The 17,763-nt window shown below is 54.2% G+C and overlaps 1 protein-coding gene across 16 annotated transcripts in view; it reads right to left on the minus strand.

The window, feature by feature from the left end:
• LOC141954788 (microtubule-actin cross-linking factor 1-like) overlaps nucleotides 1-17,763 on the minus strand; it is a 146,023-nt gene that overhangs the window by 79,384 nt on the left and 48,876 nt on the right. For 11 of the 16 annotated variants that reach the window (XM_074894692.1, XM_074894696.1, XM_074894695.1 and 8 more), the window contains exons 8-35: nucleotides 17,570-17,676; nucleotides 17,002-17,121; nucleotides 16,803-16,898; nucleotides 16,419-16,546; nucleotides 16,220-16,313; nucleotides 15,295-15,449; nucleotides 14,881-15,157; nucleotides 14,321-14,449; nucleotides 13,979-14,056; nucleotides 13,674-13,835; nucleotides 12,956-13,060; nucleotides 12,293-12,388; nucleotides 11,823-11,948; nucleotides 9,452-9,604; nucleotides 8,804-9,039; nucleotides 8,249-8,375; nucleotides 7,635-7,818; nucleotides 6,876-7,045; nucleotides 6,437-6,615; nucleotides 6,092-6,230; nucleotides 5,416-5,609; nucleotides 5,077-5,239; nucleotides 4,696-4,779; nucleotides 4,480-4,587; nucleotides 3,786-3,884; nucleotides 3,452-3,604; nucleotides 3,278-3,366; nucleotides 2,723-2,858 (exon numbers count right to left, since the gene is read on the minus strand). In XM_074894692.1, coding sequence (XP_074750793.1) covers nucleotides 2,723-2,858; nucleotides 3,278-3,366; nucleotides 3,452-3,604; nucleotides 3,786-3,884; nucleotides 4,480-4,587; nucleotides 4,696-4,779; nucleotides 5,077-5,239; nucleotides 5,416-5,609; nucleotides 6,092-6,230; nucleotides 6,437-6,615; nucleotides 6,876-7,045; nucleotides 7,635-7,818; nucleotides 8,249-8,375; nucleotides 8,804-9,039; nucleotides 9,452-9,604; nucleotides 11,823-11,948; nucleotides 12,293-12,388; nucleotides 12,956-13,060; nucleotides 13,674-13,835; nucleotides 13,979-14,056; nucleotides 14,321-14,449; nucleotides 14,881-15,157; nucleotides 15,295-15,449; nucleotides 16,220-16,313; nucleotides 16,419-16,546; nucleotides 16,803-16,898; nucleotides 17,002-17,121; nucleotides 17,570-17,676 — 3,887 coding nt within the window. The remainder of the gene's footprint in view (nucleotides 1-2,722; nucleotides 2,859-3,277; nucleotides 3,367-3,451; nucleotides 3,605-3,785; nucleotides 3,885-4,479; nucleotides 4,588-4,695; nucleotides 4,780-5,076; nucleotides 5,240-5,415; nucleotides 5,610-6,091; nucleotides 6,231-6,436; nucleotides 6,616-6,875; nucleotides 7,046-7,634; nucleotides 7,819-8,248; nucleotides 8,376-8,803; nucleotides 9,040-9,451; nucleotides 9,605-11,822; nucleotides 11,949-12,292; nucleotides 12,389-12,955; nucleotides 13,061-13,673; nucleotides 13,836-13,978; nucleotides 14,057-14,320; nucleotides 14,450-14,880; nucleotides 15,158-15,294; nucleotides 15,450-16,219; nucleotides 16,314-16,418; nucleotides 16,547-16,802; nucleotides 16,899-17,001; nucleotides 17,122-17,569; nucleotides 17,677-17,763) is intronic. The other 5 variants (XM_074894707.1, XM_074894706.1, XM_074894705.1 and 2 more) reach the window with 1 other exon arrangement.

The following is a 17,763-nucleotide window of genomic DNA, read 5'->3' on the forward strand; positions in this document are numbered from 1 at the left end:
TTCAACAAGTCCAATTTTATAAAGACAACACAAATCCCACTGTGTACTCATAGAAGAGAAAAAAAAAAACCAAAATGTCCACTTCAGGGTATCTAGGACTCTCTCCCAGCGCAGCTTCCACACTGACTCCTGCCATGCTTTAAATCCCACAATTCCCCAAGCAGATCTCCAGTGCCAGGACGGCCGGGGACCACCACAGACCCGCTGTGCCGTGGAGCAGCTCCCCAACCACACAGACCGGCCATGCACCAGGGCAGGAGCGCTGCATGCAGGGCAGCTCCCCGAGCACAACCACTGGCACCCACTCTGCCCGGCTCCAGCACCTCGAAGTAGCCATGCTCAGGGCAAGGGGAGGCATAGAAGAAGTTGGAGGTCCCAGCATGGAAACAGTGAGAGACTGGGAACAGACCATTTGCTTTGGTACTTCTGGAGGGGCTTTTCTCTTCTTGCTGGTATCCCCACAGGGAGAGTCATAATTAGGATAATAAAGAGTAACAACTATTGGGACGTTTGGGTTTCTCCCAGTCCCATTTGGTATAAGGTTGGTGCAAGCACTGAAAGATTTTTGTGGGGACAGGGAGGAAGGAATCTGGAGTGTGGAATGATTTCCTTTTGCATCCCCAAGACTCCCAGATTTTTTTTCACTGGTGACTCTAACAGCAGAGGCGGCTGGGGGGTCTTTGCAGCTGCCCACAGCTCGGTTACGGCACACAGAGGATGCAGCCTGCACCACGCTGGTTTCGGATCCCCCCACTGCCTCCTGCCTGGAGACAGGGTGAACCTGCTGGGAAAACCTAAGCTTGCCACCATCGTCACCAGACTCTGACATGCACATTCAGAGATGAACAAGCCATGGAAAGACAGAGAAGAGAAGGTGGGGGAAAAAAAGAGAAAGATAAAAAAGGAGATGGGAGGGAGGGGGGTAAAAGGCTTTTACTTACCCGAGTTGCAGGGTGTGCCTTGAGCAGTTAAAGACAGAGCCTTATGGAGCAGTTCAGCCGTATCACACACAGTGTAAAGCTTGGTGTTAGCGTCCAGCATGCGACTGTTTTGTTTGCAAAAAGAACCCCACACACAGGTCGTCCTCTTTCACTTTGTGTGTTTTGTTTGTTTAAATCCCGGAGGGTTAGTTAAACTTGTAAGCAAGGATGTCAGTTAATCTTAAAAACAGTTGACGTGAAACACAAACTGTACAGGGACACATCATGCTCAATTTAGCGCGTTCTGCTTTGCATTTTTGTCTTTTATAACTTCTCTCTGACAGTTGGATGTTTCCAGCAAGCAAATGTTAAAATGTTCCTCATGCTCCCTCTACAGTGAAGCAACTGCACCGCACCAGAGCCGCAGGGATCATCTCACAGACGGGGATCTACGGTGAAGCCCCACTGCCACCTCTCGTTTTGTTTCCTGGGCTTCGTCGAGAGAGTGAGTGAAAACTGTTCTAGCCTGAGCCCCAAAGCATGCTCATGCTCTAAAAAAAACCAGCCTGGCAAGTCCTGGAGAAGGCTTTTGCTATAAAGCCATTTTCCTGCCCAGGAGGGAGGAAAAGGGAAAAGAGAAACATCCTTTCCACAGGCAGGCTGCTCTCAGCTGCTCTCCTGGCAGCAGCAGCAGGAGCATCAAAGCTGTGATGGCTTAGTGGTGACTAACGAGTCGGTTTAATCACCGTAAGCTTTCTGCTGCCAGCACAAGGGCTAAAGGGCTTGCAATCGGAAGTGTTTACCGCACTCAGACACCTGAAGTGTGCTATAAAGTCCAATTTGGAGAGAAACACTATGTTTAGGTGAAAGCTGGACAGGCAGATTTCAAACAAGCAGCCCCGACGCCCTCTTCCCGTGAGCGGCTCGAACAGGGCTTCACTCACAGACCCGACAGCCAAACCCTGCGTCACACGTCCAGATCTGAGCGGGCTGTTGCTTCAGAGTACAGGGAGCCAGCAAGCAAACACACAAATATATCCATCGACACATGTATATACACTTATATAACACGTACACGTATATCTGTGAACGACCGAAGACAGCTGGTAACAGGCAATAAGGACGCGCTTTCAGCCCTCCCTACCCAGCGAAACAAGGACGGGGACTGACAGGAGCGCTGGGGGATGTGAATGGGTCCAGCTACGGGTGGCGAAGGTCTCCCAGGTCAGCTGAGGGCCCGGACGATGCAGTCGCCTTCCACTGGGGAGAGCAACTTCATCCAGCCACAGCTGAGACCAACCTCGCGCCAGAGCCTGAGATCTGAGAGCGCACCAGCAAATGCCCTTCTGCAGAAACCCACCTCCTTGCGTCTCCTGAGCGCAGGCAGCTGTGAGATGGAGCTGTCTGTGGTTAAAGCACTGCGAGGGCACGGCTCAGAGGACACAGATTTGCTAAGGGGACCATTTCCAGGACAGAGGTGCACCTACATCCTTGCCCACCAAGCGTGAGCAAGCCAACCCTTGTGCACAGGGCAGAGCTCTGATGAAAACCACTGCAAAGAACAATTCTCCCACTGGCCGGCAGGGAAATGGCTCCTGCTTGACCTCCAGGGACCACCCCAGCCTGGATGTTTCGGGTCACACATGGACAGAAGAGAAGGGAGGGCAACCATGTGCAAGTAAGAAAGTCGACGGGCTGCGAGTGGCTGGTAGCCATGAGACACACAACCAGGCAAAACCTTTTCCACACTTTGAGGAGTGCCCTGTGTCCCCACAGCTGTGGGACCAAGCGGGAACCAGTACCTTGTGCTCTGTCTCCTGGGCCAGCTGGCTCTGGAGCTGCTGGAGCTGCTCCATGGAGTCGCTGCAGAGCGCCTGGTAGGTCTCCTTGAGGGCACCGATCTGAGCAGAAATCTGTTCCTTCTCCGGGTGGGAAAGTCTGCAAGGGGAAGGGGAAATTTCTCAGGGAAACTGCACAGACCAGCTCCCAGCTCTGCAGAATTAACATGTTTGGCTGGTGAAGGAAAAAGCCAAACCCACCATGAGTCCTCTCCTCCCACTCAGCTAAAACCAGCAAGGGTAATTGTGCTCAGCAAAGGCCGGCCTGCATTGTAACGATCAAATCCCCAAATATACAGGGCTGGATCACTAATAATGGGGATTAATATTGCCCCAACAGCATAAATGGGTTGCATATTTCATAGCTCTTGTTGCAGATAAGAAAGTTGACAACTGTCACGTGAAGCTCATCGCTGGTTTTAATGGGAGTTGGGCACTGGAACCCAGGAATACCAGCCCACCAGCTCTGAGGTATCTCATCTCCCCTCACTGCCCATCCCCTCCTCGGGCCACACTCACTTGTGGCTGTGTTTTGCCAGGAAGATTTGTGAAGTTTTGATGGCCTCAGAGACCTGCTCCTTCTTCGCAGCCAGCTCCTCATTCAGGGCCTGTTGATGAAAAAGAAAGAGGCTTAATTCAGATGTGGAAAAAGAGCAGAAGTAACAAACTTTCTGACAGTTGTCCCTGACTTACCTGCTGCTCCGAGATGGATTTCTCGATGTCACCCAGCTCTCTGCTCCCAGCAGCAGCTGTCCTGCCTTGCACACTCTGCTTCAAGCCCAGGGCCCAGCCCAGGAGTTCCTTCACCTTGTCCACATGCTCCTGCTTCTCCTCCTCCACTACTTTCTACAAACAAAGGAGGGAGGAAGATAACCATGTCAAAGGGGTCTCAGATTTCTAAAGTGGGGCAGAAGCTCTCAGGAGCAGCACCCGAGATGTAACCTCGACACGGAGCAGCATCCCAGGGTGTGCTAAGAAATGAGCCTGCACATTTTGAACAGAGTTCATCTCTGTCCAACCCCCTTACCTCCTCCTCCTCCAGCCGCCGGAGAGCATCGCTGATGTACTTGACGTGCTGCGTGGTTAATGTCACCAGAGCTGTATAGCGAGTCCGCAAATCCATGAACTGCGAAGGGAGAGAGGGAGAAACGGGCACATCAGTCACGATCTGTGGATCCGGAGCGAGGTTCTTTACAGCAGATGACACGGATGCACCATCTCTTGCTTGGGAAGCCCCCCCAGGCACCTTGCAGACCCCGTCTGGCATCAATGAAACACAGCAAGTCTGATGGGGAGGGTCGTGGCCACACACGGCATGCTGCACAGCACCGGAGCGAAGGGGACACTGGGGCGGGTGCTCAACTCTTACGAGAGGGCTACTGGGATCTTTAGTATCCACACGGAGCAAACAGGACCCTCCTCGGGTCCCTAAAGGTCTCCTCCCAAAGACCCACACACAGTAACGCTGCGTGGCACTCTGGTTATTTACCACACAAGGCTGAAGGGCTGAGCCGACCCCACTGGATCTGACCCAGGGGTTCCCAGGAGTCGAGATATTTCATACCCAGTGCTTAGAGCACTAAGCCATCCCCTCTGGCTATTGGAAAAAACAGTGAGGATGTAAATTTTATTTATACAAGAGAGTTCAGCAGGAAGGAGCTCATTTCCCAGAGGCATTGAAGAACCCCCTGCACAGGGCGGGTGGGGGGCCGCGCTCCTACCTCCTGCGTGATGGCGTCCGAGGACGAGAGCATGCGCCGGCGCTTCATGGGAGACTTCTGCTGCGACTCCACAAACGCCCTGTACGTCATGAGCTGCAACTCGTAGTCCTGCAACCGCAACCAGGGGTGGAAAAACATGGAGCATGCAGGATGCAAACTGTGCTGGGGCTGGCTCTGCCCGCCCGGCCGTATCTAGGTGCAGGAGGGGAGCCGTACCTTGACAGCAGCTGAGTATTGCTGGGAGAATTTCTGACATTGGTCCAGTTTGGCTTGATTTTTCTCGATTTCTGCAGCCAAAGCCTTCAACAAAATACAAAGCAAAAATGTTGTCAGGACAGCTGCTGTGGGTGGCGAGCTGAATTTCGGCCCCCACCCCTCCCCTTTATCCTCTTCAATTTTTTATGCAAGGCCTCATCTCCACCTCAAGCTAAGCAGAGTTTCTCCACTTCCCAGACACCCAGCTCAGGCCTGCAGCCCCTTCCCCACTGCGTTTCATATTTTTAAGCTCGCAGACGAAAAGACTTTTAGTAAAAGAAAAGAGGCAACACAGTCACTGAAGCAACCGCGCTCTCAAGACCTCACGAGGTCCTGCCTTACCGTCTGCTGGCTCAGCTGCTCCGACAGCACCCGGCTGTCCTCCGCCTGCCCGGGCTTCATCAGCTCCTGCTGCACCGTGATCTCCTCGATCCACTGGATTAGGGCACTGTGGCACTGCCGGTAATCACCCAGCACCTCCTGGATGCTCTCCAGCTCCGCGTGGCTGAGAGAAGAACCAAGACAAGTAAGAGGAGGGCGAAATGCCACCGTAGGCTACAGGGATACCCCAGTCACCAGTGGGAATCCCATCTGGAAAAACGTCCCTGCTAATAAAAGCCTGACCCAAGCTCTCAGCTGAAGCATGGAAGTAAACCTGCGAAGAGGCAGGAGGTTTCTCACCGGGTCTCGATCTGGGCGCAGACTCGCTGCCAGCGATCCCACAGCTGGCTTCCCTTCTCCTGATAGCGCTCGAGGTCGATGCTGCGCTCTTGCCTCAGCCGGTAGAGCTGCTCTCCCACCGCCTTCGCCTTTGCCATCTCCTCCTCCAGCGTGGAGAAGACAGAGCTCTTGTCCTTCACCTCCCCGAGCCACTGCTGCAAAACCAGCAAGAGATGGCACCGGTTCAACGTCACGGAAAGCAAAAGGCACGTTAAGTCAGAGATGCCCTCTCGCCCGCAGCTGACAAGCCTGAGAAGGGGTTTATCTTCCCACCTTCCTTAACCTGCAAAGAACTGGCTGATTATAGGAGGTGTAAAATGGAGGAGACCACATTCTCAGCCTGGAGCGAGTCGGATTGATTCAGCCCCTGTCCTGCAGCGACAGGACACGTAGCTGCCAAGATGCTCCCATGTGCCAGCATGTGCCCTACAAGCGAGAGCACAAGCCACAGCAGCTCCTCTTCCTTTACAAAGCAATAAGGGATCACATAAACAGCAAAAAATCCTCCCAGCAGCTACATCAAGGCAAGAAAAATGGCACTCAGCACAAATTCAGCAGGGAAAGAGAAGGAGCCTGCTTGACAAATGCCAAAGCTCTGGTTTCTGCTGGCCCACCTTGGGAAGCGAACAGCACCAACCTGTAAGGCCACTCTGTGAGACTGGATAGCTGCCAGGTCGGCGGGCACTGCCTCCTCTTGGCTCAGCTTAACCTCGTACCCTTTGACCAGAGATTCTGCTCCTTGGGTGTTCCGAATAATAATATCAACCGTCTTCAACCTGGCAAATCAAACAGAGGCAGCACAATGACATCCAAAATTTGGCAGAGATCCTCTTGGTCGCAAGGCTGCTCGCACCGTACGCCACAGAGGGATGGGGCTGTTACAGCCCAGCACAGGGTGTGTTAGAGGGCCAGAAGAAAGGTCTTTAGCAGAACTGGGCAGATTCAGAGAGGTATTTGGCAACAGAGGCACGTCCCGACTCACTTGTCCAGGTAGATGGAAGACAGCCCATGCATCTGGTCCATCTTGTTCACCACCAAGTCAAGTTCAGAACGCAAGTGGGGTGTGCTGGGCCCCGCAGGCGCCTTGTCGAGGAAGCTGTAGCATCTCTCAGAAACAAACCGCAGGTCCGACTGCAGCCGCTGCAGATCCTCCTGCATGCGCTACAGGAAGGAGGGAAAGAACGTGAGAGCCCAAGCAGGAGCAGGCAGAGAAAAAGCAGAGATGGTATGAAAAGAAGCAGGGAGCCCACTGGAGAGGTTTCTTGCTACCTTCTGTGCAGCAAGATCCCCTCAAACTCTGCACAGTCACGCACCCCCCACCCACACATTCACCCCAGAGAAGCTAAAGGTATTTCTGGCACATGCTAAAGACCAGCAGCCACCACCTGCCTCCCTCCACATCTCACAGCAGCGGGACTGACCTCCTGCTCTGCAATGCGGATGGTGTTTTCCTGGATAGTGTCACCATCTGCTCGGGCGCCGCTCGGGGACTGGATTCGGCCCACTAGCCTCTGCTCACACTCCTCCAGGCGCAGACGGATGTTCTTGAGCTCGGAGAGATACGTCCTGGCAACGGTCTCATCTTTGTCTTCTGCAAGTCACAGACAAACCAAAACAGCAGCTCAAACAACCTCAGCCGGTATCTGCCTCAAATGGGACCCGCTGGCAGCCCCAGAGCCGAGTGCGGCATCGTGCTGACACCAAGACACTGGGGTCTCTGTTCAGACAGAAAACAAGTTAATCAAACCATCTCATTCAAACGCAGCTGAGAATGAGTCCAGCCTCCGGGCACGGTGCACGGCGAAGCCGGAGCCCTTGGTCATAGTGAGACTCACAGTGCTGCTGGGTCACATGCGTCACCGCCACATATATTTTCTTAAAGATTAAATGCAGGAAGAACTCCTTGCTCAGAAAGCTTCCTAATGACTAAACCCATCTCCAACAATATTAGGGCAAGAGGACTCAGCAGTTAAGCTGAAGCTGCAGAGCCAAGCCCTCTCTGCAGGAACGTCGCTGGACAAAGGCTGAACACTTGAATGGATGGAGAAATAAGGAGAGCAGCTGCTCACACCATCAAGTAGCTAGCTCAGAAAAAAACCTAAAAATGAAGCCATCCCATAAATCCTTTGTTTATGAGTCCCCACAGCTCCTGGTTAATCCATCAGCCCTTTGAAGCTCACCGTTCTCCATGGACTCCAGCAGCTGCCGGATGTGTTCCTTGGAAGACTCCACTTCCTCCTCCAGGCGCAGCCGGTCCGACACGGAGAAGAGCTCCGAGTCCCGGCTGTCCTGCAGGAAGTCCTCGTAGTGCGCCTGGAGGCTCTTCATGGCTTGCTGGCACTCCCCTTGTGCTAAGGATCTGAGCTGCAAGTGGAAACGCAGCACATCTAACCACGGGAACGACTTCCTACACACCACCTGAAGACACCCTCCTCAGCTTAACGACCTTCATTTGCCAAGTGAGTATTTCCTCTTTAGAGGAGAAAAGGCAAGCTCCTCCCTGTCAGCCTCATGCCTCCCTCCAGCCTCGCTCACTCCTTAATGAAACACTAAGTTCACAATCACTTATGCTTATCACAGTTCAGCAGCAAACTGCTGATTCTCTTTCTATTGGGAAAAACTGCAACATTTCGCACAGAAGCCCCAAGGTCAGGTTTTCCCACTGTTCACGGTGCAAAGACTTGACCTCCCCAACCCTGCAGTCTCTGCTCTTCCCTTCCTCCTCAGCCACATGAAGAAGCCCGGACAGCGACCAACACAACCCTGGAGCCAGGCAGGAAAGTTCCTACTGTACCTTTTCCATGCTGAAGCTTTGCACCAGGGCTATGTCCTTCCGCAGATAGTTCCAGGAGATGAGGCTCTTTGTGTTCATGTGGAGCTGGTGCCAGAGAGCCATCACTTTCTGGTACAACTGTTCTACCCTGCAAGGGGAAGGAGCGGATCCGTCAGCCCTGGGTCTCCCCGGCATGCTCAGCCCTGACCCCGTTAGCCCACGAGCCATCGCTGGTAGCCAGCAGCCCATCAAGCCGGCGATCCCAGCCCGGCAGCCCACAGCGAGCGGTGCTCCTGCTGTTGAGTGCCAGAGAGCCCTGGAGAGATCCCTCCTCCCAAATCATCGTTTTCTCTTTTGCAAACAACTGTAACAATTGCTGCGATGGAGTCTGCAGCTGGATAACCATGAAGGATTCCTTCCTTCGCCCCAAATCAGCTGTGCCACCCACTCCTGTTCCTCCACCCCAGCTCCTCTCCCATTCCCACCCCAATCCATCCCCTCCTGTGCCACCAACCCCCCCCATCTCCCTGCCACGGCACCTCTGGGACTCCCCTGCTGCAGAAGCCAGCAAATTACCTGTTGGCCATCTCAATGGCTTCTTTGTTGGGCGGGGGGATCAGGAAGCAGACAGAAGGCACCATGGCCTCGTTCCCCGTGGGGCTGATCACCTTCCACTTGGTCCTCTGGGAATTGTCCTCCAGGACACACTCATCGTTCCTGCAGATGGTGATCTGCAGCGGCACCGACACCACCCGGCCCATCAGAAACCAGCAGCAGGGCTGCACATGCTGCCCTCGCTGCCAGCTTCCCTCCTGGGGGCGAGCCAGCTTCCATAAATATGTATATATATATATATGCATATATTTGAATCAAGCAAAAGCCTGGTATAGTGCCAAGCAGTGCAGCACACTCATGTCTGGAGAGGAAGGGACAAGGAAGTTAAACGGAGTTGGCTACCACCCACGTACTTATTTGGCTGAGGCTGGTGAAGCCCGTCCTCCTTGGGGAACAGGACTTTAGCTCCTGCCCAGAATAAATCTGAGACATGGAAATCTGCTCCAGGAAAAACAGCCACGCTATTTCCCTCCTTCTGTCTTCCCACTCCGTTCCTGCTTTCCCCTGACAGACACCATGAAGTTCATCCTAAACCACCATGGGCATTGCTCCCCTGCCTCGTCCCTGCCTCCCCTTTCGAAGTTACACCAAGACCCTTCCAGCCCTCACCTCGATCTGCCGATAGTCACAAACAGCCTTAATGGGGATCGTGCTCTTCACAAGGTGCTCTGGGTTCCTGGGCCGGAGCTGAACGATGGTTTTGGACCGTCCCACCAGGCTGGCGACGGAGCTCTTCGACTGAATGAGCTGCTCCTTCTCGTCCTGGCAGGAAGAAGGATGAAGGAGGGGTTGCTCGAGGCAGGGTTGAGGAGGTGTCTCCCAGGCATCTCGGTACCCCCCACCCCAACGCTGGCCTGCAAGACCTACGCTGGGATCTCAAGGGCTGAACAAACACATCAGGAGGATCCTGCTGCCCTAATGGGATGGGAAGAAGGGTCAGGAGATGGGATGAAAGGGAGAACAGACTTGAAGTCGGGGTGGGACCTCTCCACTAACTCCCACTGCCCTGCAAAGCCACATGCACAGCTCTGGCTCTTTTGCTGCTAGGACAAGAAAACATTTTATTTTGAATGGGGGAAAAAAGAGAACACAGCATACACCAAACTTAAAGTCCCAGGAAGTGTAAGGGGCCAAGAGCAGGACAAGCTCTACCCCAAAGCCGGGGACATTTAGTTGTCTGGAGGCGAGACCACAGAAGCATGCTCCCTTTTCTAAAGCAAAGGATGAAGGCATGTTTAAACCAATGACTGGAATGAGGATACGATGAATTATGCAGATAAAACATCTCAGGAGAAGGGGCTAGTGGTGGAGTGATCGCACAGGTCTCTGGGTTTGGGCAGAAATTTGCCAGTTGGAAGAAGATGCTGCATAATTGATTCCCACAAGTCCCTGCTGGGTTCAGTGATGGGACAACCCAGGGGACTGGTGGCAAAGCTTCCCTGGAACAGCCTCCGGCACTGATGGAGACGTGTGCGGATCACGACACTGGCAGCTCATGTGATTAGTGGCAGCTCAGCCCGTTCTGGCTGCAAAAGTTTATAAAGGATCCCAGAAAAATGTTCTCCCTCATGCTTGGTACTCTGGGGGTTGGTTAGTGTGCTAACAACAGTGAAGGATAACTTAATGGTAAAAAAAAAAAGAAAAAGAAAAGAATAAATGATTAAATAAACTACCTGTGCCTGTCCCAGGGAGCATGATTGGAAGAAATACAACTTTAACTTATTAGGTAAGAAAGAGTAATATAGCTGAGCTCAGGGCAGCTGCCCCAGTCCTGAGATCATGGCCACTCTCCAGCTGCCCAGACGAGCCTCTCCCACCCTGGACGGCGCCTGCCAGACCCCTGCTGCTGCAGAGCTCGCAAACACGGACCCCACGAGCCAGGCTGGCTGCTCCGTGTCCTGGTAGCGCTGGAGAACAGCCCAGAACAACCCCGAGAGCATGACAGAGAGGATGGGAGCCCCAGGCCTCCAGGAGAGAAGACAGCAAGAGCCCTAGTCCATCATCAACACCCAGTAACGGCATCCCAGCTTCACTGGGGACACGCCGGAGATCGGTGCTGTGCACTAAGAGCAAAGCCAAAGCAGCTACCTGCCTCCACACACTCAAATGTCGCCTCCTGGCACTTCCACCCGCGGCTCAGCGGTTAACTCACAGCCCAAATCCTCCCCCGTCCCTGGTTTCAAACACCATCTGATGCTTTGCTCCTCAGGTTTTGGTTTTCAGTTGTTTTTTTTCAGGCCAATTCAGACAAGAAGGTCACAGTGCGATTGCCCGTCGTCTGCTTTCTGCTACGCCGCAGCTAAGCCAGGCCACGTGTCTGGAGATCAGCGGTGCCGAGCCCCCGAGCCCCCGTCCCCACGCACAGCCAGGCTGCCCTGGCTCTCCCCCCACCGGCACAGCACGATGGATTAACACAGGATTTGGTCTGGATAAAGCACGGGTGTTTCTCTGCATCCCAACAGCTCAAAAGCAGAAACAGGAGCATCCTACAGGCTCTGAGTGACACCCCTGTCAGCAGAACACAACCGGCTCTGTGCAGACCAGGATGGTGTGACGGGCACTGATGGGGAAGAACCAGCTCACACGTCAAGCTGTGAGTTTGCACACACAGCACACGCCGCCTGCTCTTCACCCCGGGGACACCGAAAAGACGCTGGATGGTGCCTCTAAACAAAAGCGACCCATCGGCTGTTGCAACAACCAAGATCCAGCTACCATCGGCAGCATTCCCCCCGCACAGCGGTGCGGCCGGGGTCACACCCAGCCTGCACCCCGCAGCCGCCTACAAACACATGCAGCAGCTCCAACGAACAGGAGCGTATTGACCAAGATCGGGAAAAAAAACACATTACACGTCACTGCGGGAATAAAATGAGCCCAGTTTTCCCTGGGAAGCAAGAGGTACCCCAAGCAGTGCTGCTGGACCGGAGCAAGGCCACCCATCGCCCGCTCAGGGTGGTGGGGATGTCAGAAAACCCACCATGGAGTCCTGCAGCAGGTCCTCCAGCCGCGTCAGGCTCGTGTTATGGTCACAAGAATACTTCCTTTTGATGGAGTCCTGCAGGTTGCGCAGGTAGGTCTCGGACTCCCGGGCGTCACTGAAGAACTGCAAAGGCAAAGAGGGTCACAGAAACCTGCATGAGTCCACCCAGCAGCTGGCAGTGCGGCGAGGGACCACCCCAACATCTCAACCAGCAGCTCCCGATGCTATTCTGGCCTTAGGGCTGCAAAGGCAGTGAGCATGGATGGCCAGAACTGCGTGGAAGTTGATCCCTTTTGCCCTAGTGAGATCCCCAGAGAGCAGCTAAGGAGAAGGAGTTCATTCAGGAGAAAGCAGCCCCCATGAGCACCACAAATCCCTCCTTCCCTCTCCCCCAAAGGCAGCAGCAGCGTCTGAAGCTCATGCAGTGGATGGTGACCAGGGAAATTTGGGCTGCCCCTCCCAAGTACCTGGAAATAGGCAGCGTTCTCCTTCACGTGCTGTTCCACGCACAGGCAGAGCTGCTTAATCCACTGCCACTGACTCTGCACGGCAGCGCTGTAGGCCTGAGAAACACACGCACCAAATGGCGATGAATAACGAGCATTTACCAGCCAAGGAGGGTCCCAGAATGGACACAGCTACGGCTGGTAGGACACACATAAACGGGCAAGATCTGGCTGCAACCAGGAGGGTTTGGACACAGGCACAAGGAGCAGGAGATGGCAGACCCTGGACCAGCAATACCGGGTTTGCTTTCTCCCACCCCAGAGAGAAACACCAGGGAGAAACATGTCCCCACAGCCCTTTGCTTCACCACCACGGCTTTCCTGCAAGCTCCAAGGGAGCCGAGGCCGTTCCCTGCGTCCCCTCACTGCAGGAGAGACTCATGCTCTGTACAAGTGTATCTGTGTCTTCATTTGAGATGGGGATTATTTGGGAGTGACCTCAAGGTTCTCATTGCACTCCCCAGAATAAAACAGCTCTATCACTGCACTGATAAAACACCATAAAACATTTTATCAGTCCTGGCTGCCACCGTGGGATGGAAGAGCAAGTTTCCCAATCCCAGGTGAGATTTGCTGCCAGCTGATTCTCGGGGCTCGTCCCGGCTCCTCCATGTACCCGCTCACCTCTACGGTTTGCTTGGCCGGGTGGTTCTCCAGGGAGAGCAGCTCGGCCGTGTCTTGGAGGGAACGGAAGACATCCTGCTTCTCTTCCAGCTCCGTCGTCAGCTCCTGCATGAAGCACACAAGCAAAGTCCAAACCTCGGCTGTGGGGAGGAACCTCCCGCGGAGCACGTGTCCAACGCATCCAACACGCAGCACCGAAGCGCTGCAGTAAAAACCAGCGGATCTCGGGGAAGCCAGCACGGCTTAGGGGAGCACCACAGCTGAGTCCCATCAGGATGCCTCCGGGGCACCAAACACACGGGGCAGATGGAACAGAGATACTGAAAACCTGCCTGGGCACCTCTTCAATTCCAGACAGTGCGATTAAGGAAAGACAGCAATTTATTTATACTGCTTTAAAGAGGAATCAATTTTCCTCTTTATCTCAGACTTTTTTTTTTCCCCCGCTAGTTAAAGATGCCTTTCACTCCAAATAGCATTAAAAAGACATCTTTTGATGCCTTTTCGATTGAAACTCTATTGAACAAACACTTTTTTGCACTTTCTGCTCTAGGGAGAGCTCTTTCAGCAGCAGCACTCGCTACAAGGAGGGAGGGAGCAGCCAACCTCTGGGGACTTCAGATCTGTTGGTAGCTGAGGGTCCCACAGCAGATGAAAAGCAGCAGCAGCACAACCAAGAGAGCACCCACCCCACCAGCCCTGCCCCGGGGTCACTCACCGAGAAGTAGTTTTTCTTGGCTGCAATGTTAGGGTTGTTGTCGCTCCAGTCGTAGGCCAGTTCCTCCTCCTCCTTCTCATTCAGCCAAATCAGCTCCGCAGTGGCCCGAGACACAAACCCATGCAAGCTCTGGAGGTGTCTCAGCCGGAAGCTCGAGGTTTCCTGAAGACAAAACGAAGCGTGATTCCTCTTCCCTGCTCTGAAGGTGACTGGTCTCTTCCCGCCTCCCCAGCAGCAGAGCAGGGATGCTCAGGAGCAGGGTGGCTCCCCGGGCAGTGCCAGAAGCCCACTCGAAGCCCACTCACCATCAGCTTGCAGTACTGCGTCTCCAGCTTGCCGAGCGTCTCTGTGTAGCTAGCGCGGAAATTCTGAGACATTTTACCCTGAAGGATGAAAAAATGCTCCTGTTACCTGCCACAGGGTGGCATCACTGGAAACTCCATCTCCAAATCTTTCACCCCAGCTCTGTGTGAGCAAGAGAGGGTGGAGAGGATGGCTCGGGGCAGCAGCCTCTTGCACCAGCCCAGCAATTCAGAAGCTCTGTGCTTAAAAAATACCTCTGCCCCAGGCACCCTTACCCCCAAGAGCCGATCCCTTCCCACACACATTGTGCCACACGCTGTGTCACCCAGCCTGTGCCACCGTACCTCGTACATCCTGGCCTCCTTTACACTGGAGCCCAGGTCCTCCACGCTGGTATGGACGTGTCGCTGGGTCTCCAGCTGGGTTTCAACGCTCGGCAGGTCGGTCCCCCACTCTGCCCGCTCCAGTCTCATCTGAAACAAGGTCCAAGTCAGCACTCCTCATCTGCAGGAGCGTATCTCAAAAGGACACGAGGGCAAAGAAACCTCCTAGGTCACTCAAGAGGGAACAAACACCACGTCAGTCCTGGTAGAAGGCCCTAAGCCAGTGCTCCAACACTGAATGATTTCTGGGACAGCCTACACAGGCTTCACACCCACATAAAACCAAAGGACTGACCGCATCAGGACAGATTTGCTTCCGGCTTTGAAAGGAACTTCTGATACCCACTGAGCAGCAGGATCACAAGAGAAAACCCAACTCAAGATAAAAGCATCTGTGCTCTCTGGAAACGCTGAACCATCAAAGCAATTATTCACAGATAAAGGCAGGAAAAAGTCCAGACCAGCTTCCTCCCTTCCCACATCAGTGTGAGCAGAGGCAGAGCCAGAGAGCCAGCACTCACCTGCATTTCCTCCACCCAGGCCAGCAGCTCGTACACAAACCGGAGGCTGCCTTCATCTTCGGAAGAGGAGATGGCCACCAGCTCTGTCCTGGTCATGGGCTTCCGGAACCAGGAGGCGGAGGAGGTGTGCAGCCCCTTCGTCAGGGACTCGCCCTTCAAGTGCGTCGTGCTCAGCGTGGAAGTGGGCACCAGCTCCAGGGTGGAGAAGTGGCCTTTTCTGTACAGGTTAGTGCATTCCAGCCTCAGCGTCACCAGCTCGTCTTGCAGCCGCATGATCCTAGAGGAGCAAGGAAGGAACAGGTGAGAAGACACACACACTCCCTCCTTCCCCACAACGGAGCAGAGGAGCCCCGTGCATCAGCCCCCGATTGCATTTCTCCATCCACAGACCATCTCGGACGCGGCCCCTCTCACCTGAACACCAGCTCCTCCAGCTGGTAGTAATTCTCATCCCGGAGGATCTGTACATCCACCTGGAGCTGGCGGATGAGCCCCTCGCACTCCTGCAGATACACGACCACGTCGGATTCGTACTGCACGGGCTGGCCTGACTCCAGGTGAGCAGCGTCCTGGGCCAAGAGAGAGGAGACTGAGGGCTGGGTCCCCTCAGCCCAGGCACATGGGCAGAGAGAGCACGATACCAGCCCAGCACCAACTTTAAGACCAAAAAAACCTTTTGATCCACAAGCCTTGACTTGAACAGAAGCACATGAGGTCATCACTCACACCACACCCAGGACATCCCCCTTTGAAAAGCTCCTGCAGATGAACTGAAAGCTTCTAGTGATGCCTGTGGTTAGTCCCATGGACAGACACTTGAATGTGCATCTCATTTTTCGCTTGGGTTTAACCATTTTTAGCTCCCAACCCTTACATCTCTTTCTCCCAGAACAAAATACCTCTCTTCATAAATCTGCTCCCTACCCAGATAGCTACAGCCTGCAACTGAGTCCTTTCTACCAGTCTTTTAGACAAATAAGACAGATTTTTGGGATTTTAAGCCTCATTATACAAGCTTTCCCAGAACTGCAGCTCTCCTCCAAATCAGCATCTCTGCAGAAATCCAACCCCACTCGCTGCCTCCCCAGGGGCAGCCTGCTGCACGCTCCCCTGCCCTGCTGTCCCCACGGTCCTCGTGCCATGGATCACCAGGTACCCACCACCGCCCCTACAGCCCCTCTGGGATAGGCTCAATGTCAGGAGAGAAGGAAAACCTGTCCAGGAGAACCCACCACCCCACGCAGAAGAGAGGGGAAGAAATGGGCATAAAAGAAGAGGCAGGAAAACAAAAACATAACTTAAAAAATTACAAGGGGAAAAATAACACCCCCCCACTCACAGCCTGCAGCGTGTTCTTCGCAAGAGTGAGTTTTTCTTCACAGCTCAGAGCACCATTCTGGATTTTGTTAGCAATTTGTAGCAGCAATTCCAGCCTGTGATGACAGAGAATGAAAGGCAGGTTTTGGGGTGTCCCTCCAGGCAGGGGAGCAGGGGACGTCCCCACTGGGGACTCTGCCTGCTGCGGGCAGAGCACCGACCTCTCCACCGCCGGCCGCAGGAGCTTCTCGCGCTCCAGCATCTCTATGATGAGCTTGCCCCACTCCTCCTCCACATCGTTGGGGTGGTAGCCCTGGGGCAACTTGATGCGTCCAAATTCAATCCAGACCTGGGGAAAACATCAACAGAATGGCATTTCCCACCTCCTCCCCTAGCTGGCTAGAGAGAGATTACAGCAAGGAAAGCGGGGCTCTAAGGCAGCAGCTCTGCCTCCACTCCTGCAGCCTGTCGCTTCTACATCATTCACCCTGAGGGTTATTTCCACTTCTCCATTCCAAAATAAACCTGAACAGAGCACACTTCAGTCTTGCTAAAAGCACAACACTCCCACCTACAAGCCTCCAGGTAGCCATGATGATACTTACCTCTAACAGTTTGTAGAGCTCCTCTATCCTTCCTTTTTCCTGCTCTTTTGCCGGGATTTCAGTTTCTTTGAAGTGTATGTACTGGTTATAAAGTGCCTGGCATGAGAAAGGCTCATCAGAAACCACCCTGGGAATGCCCCCACCCAGCTCTCAGCACCGAGCGCATGGGACACTGAGGATGGACTTGTCCAGGACCTACCTTTAGCTCTACAGGGTTCTGGGGGAAGGATTTATCTGACATGAGTATCGTGTGCTGCTTGATCCAGGAGATGAGGGACTCCACGCGGCTCTGGTACTCCAGCCACCTCGAATCTACCTCCTGTGGGGCGAGAGAACCCTTGCAGAGCACTGCTGGAGGGCAGGTCTCTGCGGGGGAGAGGCAGAGCCCGGCTTGGCCGAGAAGAGCCCAGAGGGAACCAAGGTCACAGCTACAGAGTGGATCCTTTGCCTGTCCCTCCCTGCTGTGATGCCACCCCAGGTACAGGAAGGAGAAGGAGGAGGAGGATGATCCTCCTTGCAAGCTGCTCCCTGGAAGCCAGCTCAGCTTTCCTGTGGGCTCAAAACCCATGGCAGAACCTGCAGAATGCTGTGGCACACCGGCAGTTCACAGGGCAAACACACTAATGGGGAAGCTCCTTCCTCCCCCTGAGCCTCTTCCACCCATCAGCCATCTGCTACAGTGGACAAGGAACCTCCAAACCCTTCCCACAACAACCAGTTGCCTCCCAAATCACTGTCCCAGACTCCCAACCCGCAGCAATGCTTACGATAGCGCTGATCCCTTCTCCTCCCTCGGGGACTTTGGGAAAGGCATCGTAGATTGAAGACACATAAGTTATCACGGATTTCTCATCCGGAGAGGGGACGTCCACGTCTGACAAGGGGGAAGCAGAAAGGCAGTGAGGAACGGGAGCAGGCGGAGAGGTCGGCATCTCCCTGCACCAGCCGCGTCCCCCAGCCG

The sequence above is a fragment of the Strix uralensis genome, chromosome 25 (genome assembly GCF_047716275.1).
Source record: "Strix uralensis isolate ZFMK-TIS-50842 chromosome 25, bStrUra1, whole genome shotgun sequence".
Lineage (NCBI taxonomy): Eukaryota > Metazoa > Chordata > Aves > Strigiformes > Strigidae > Strix > Strix uralensis.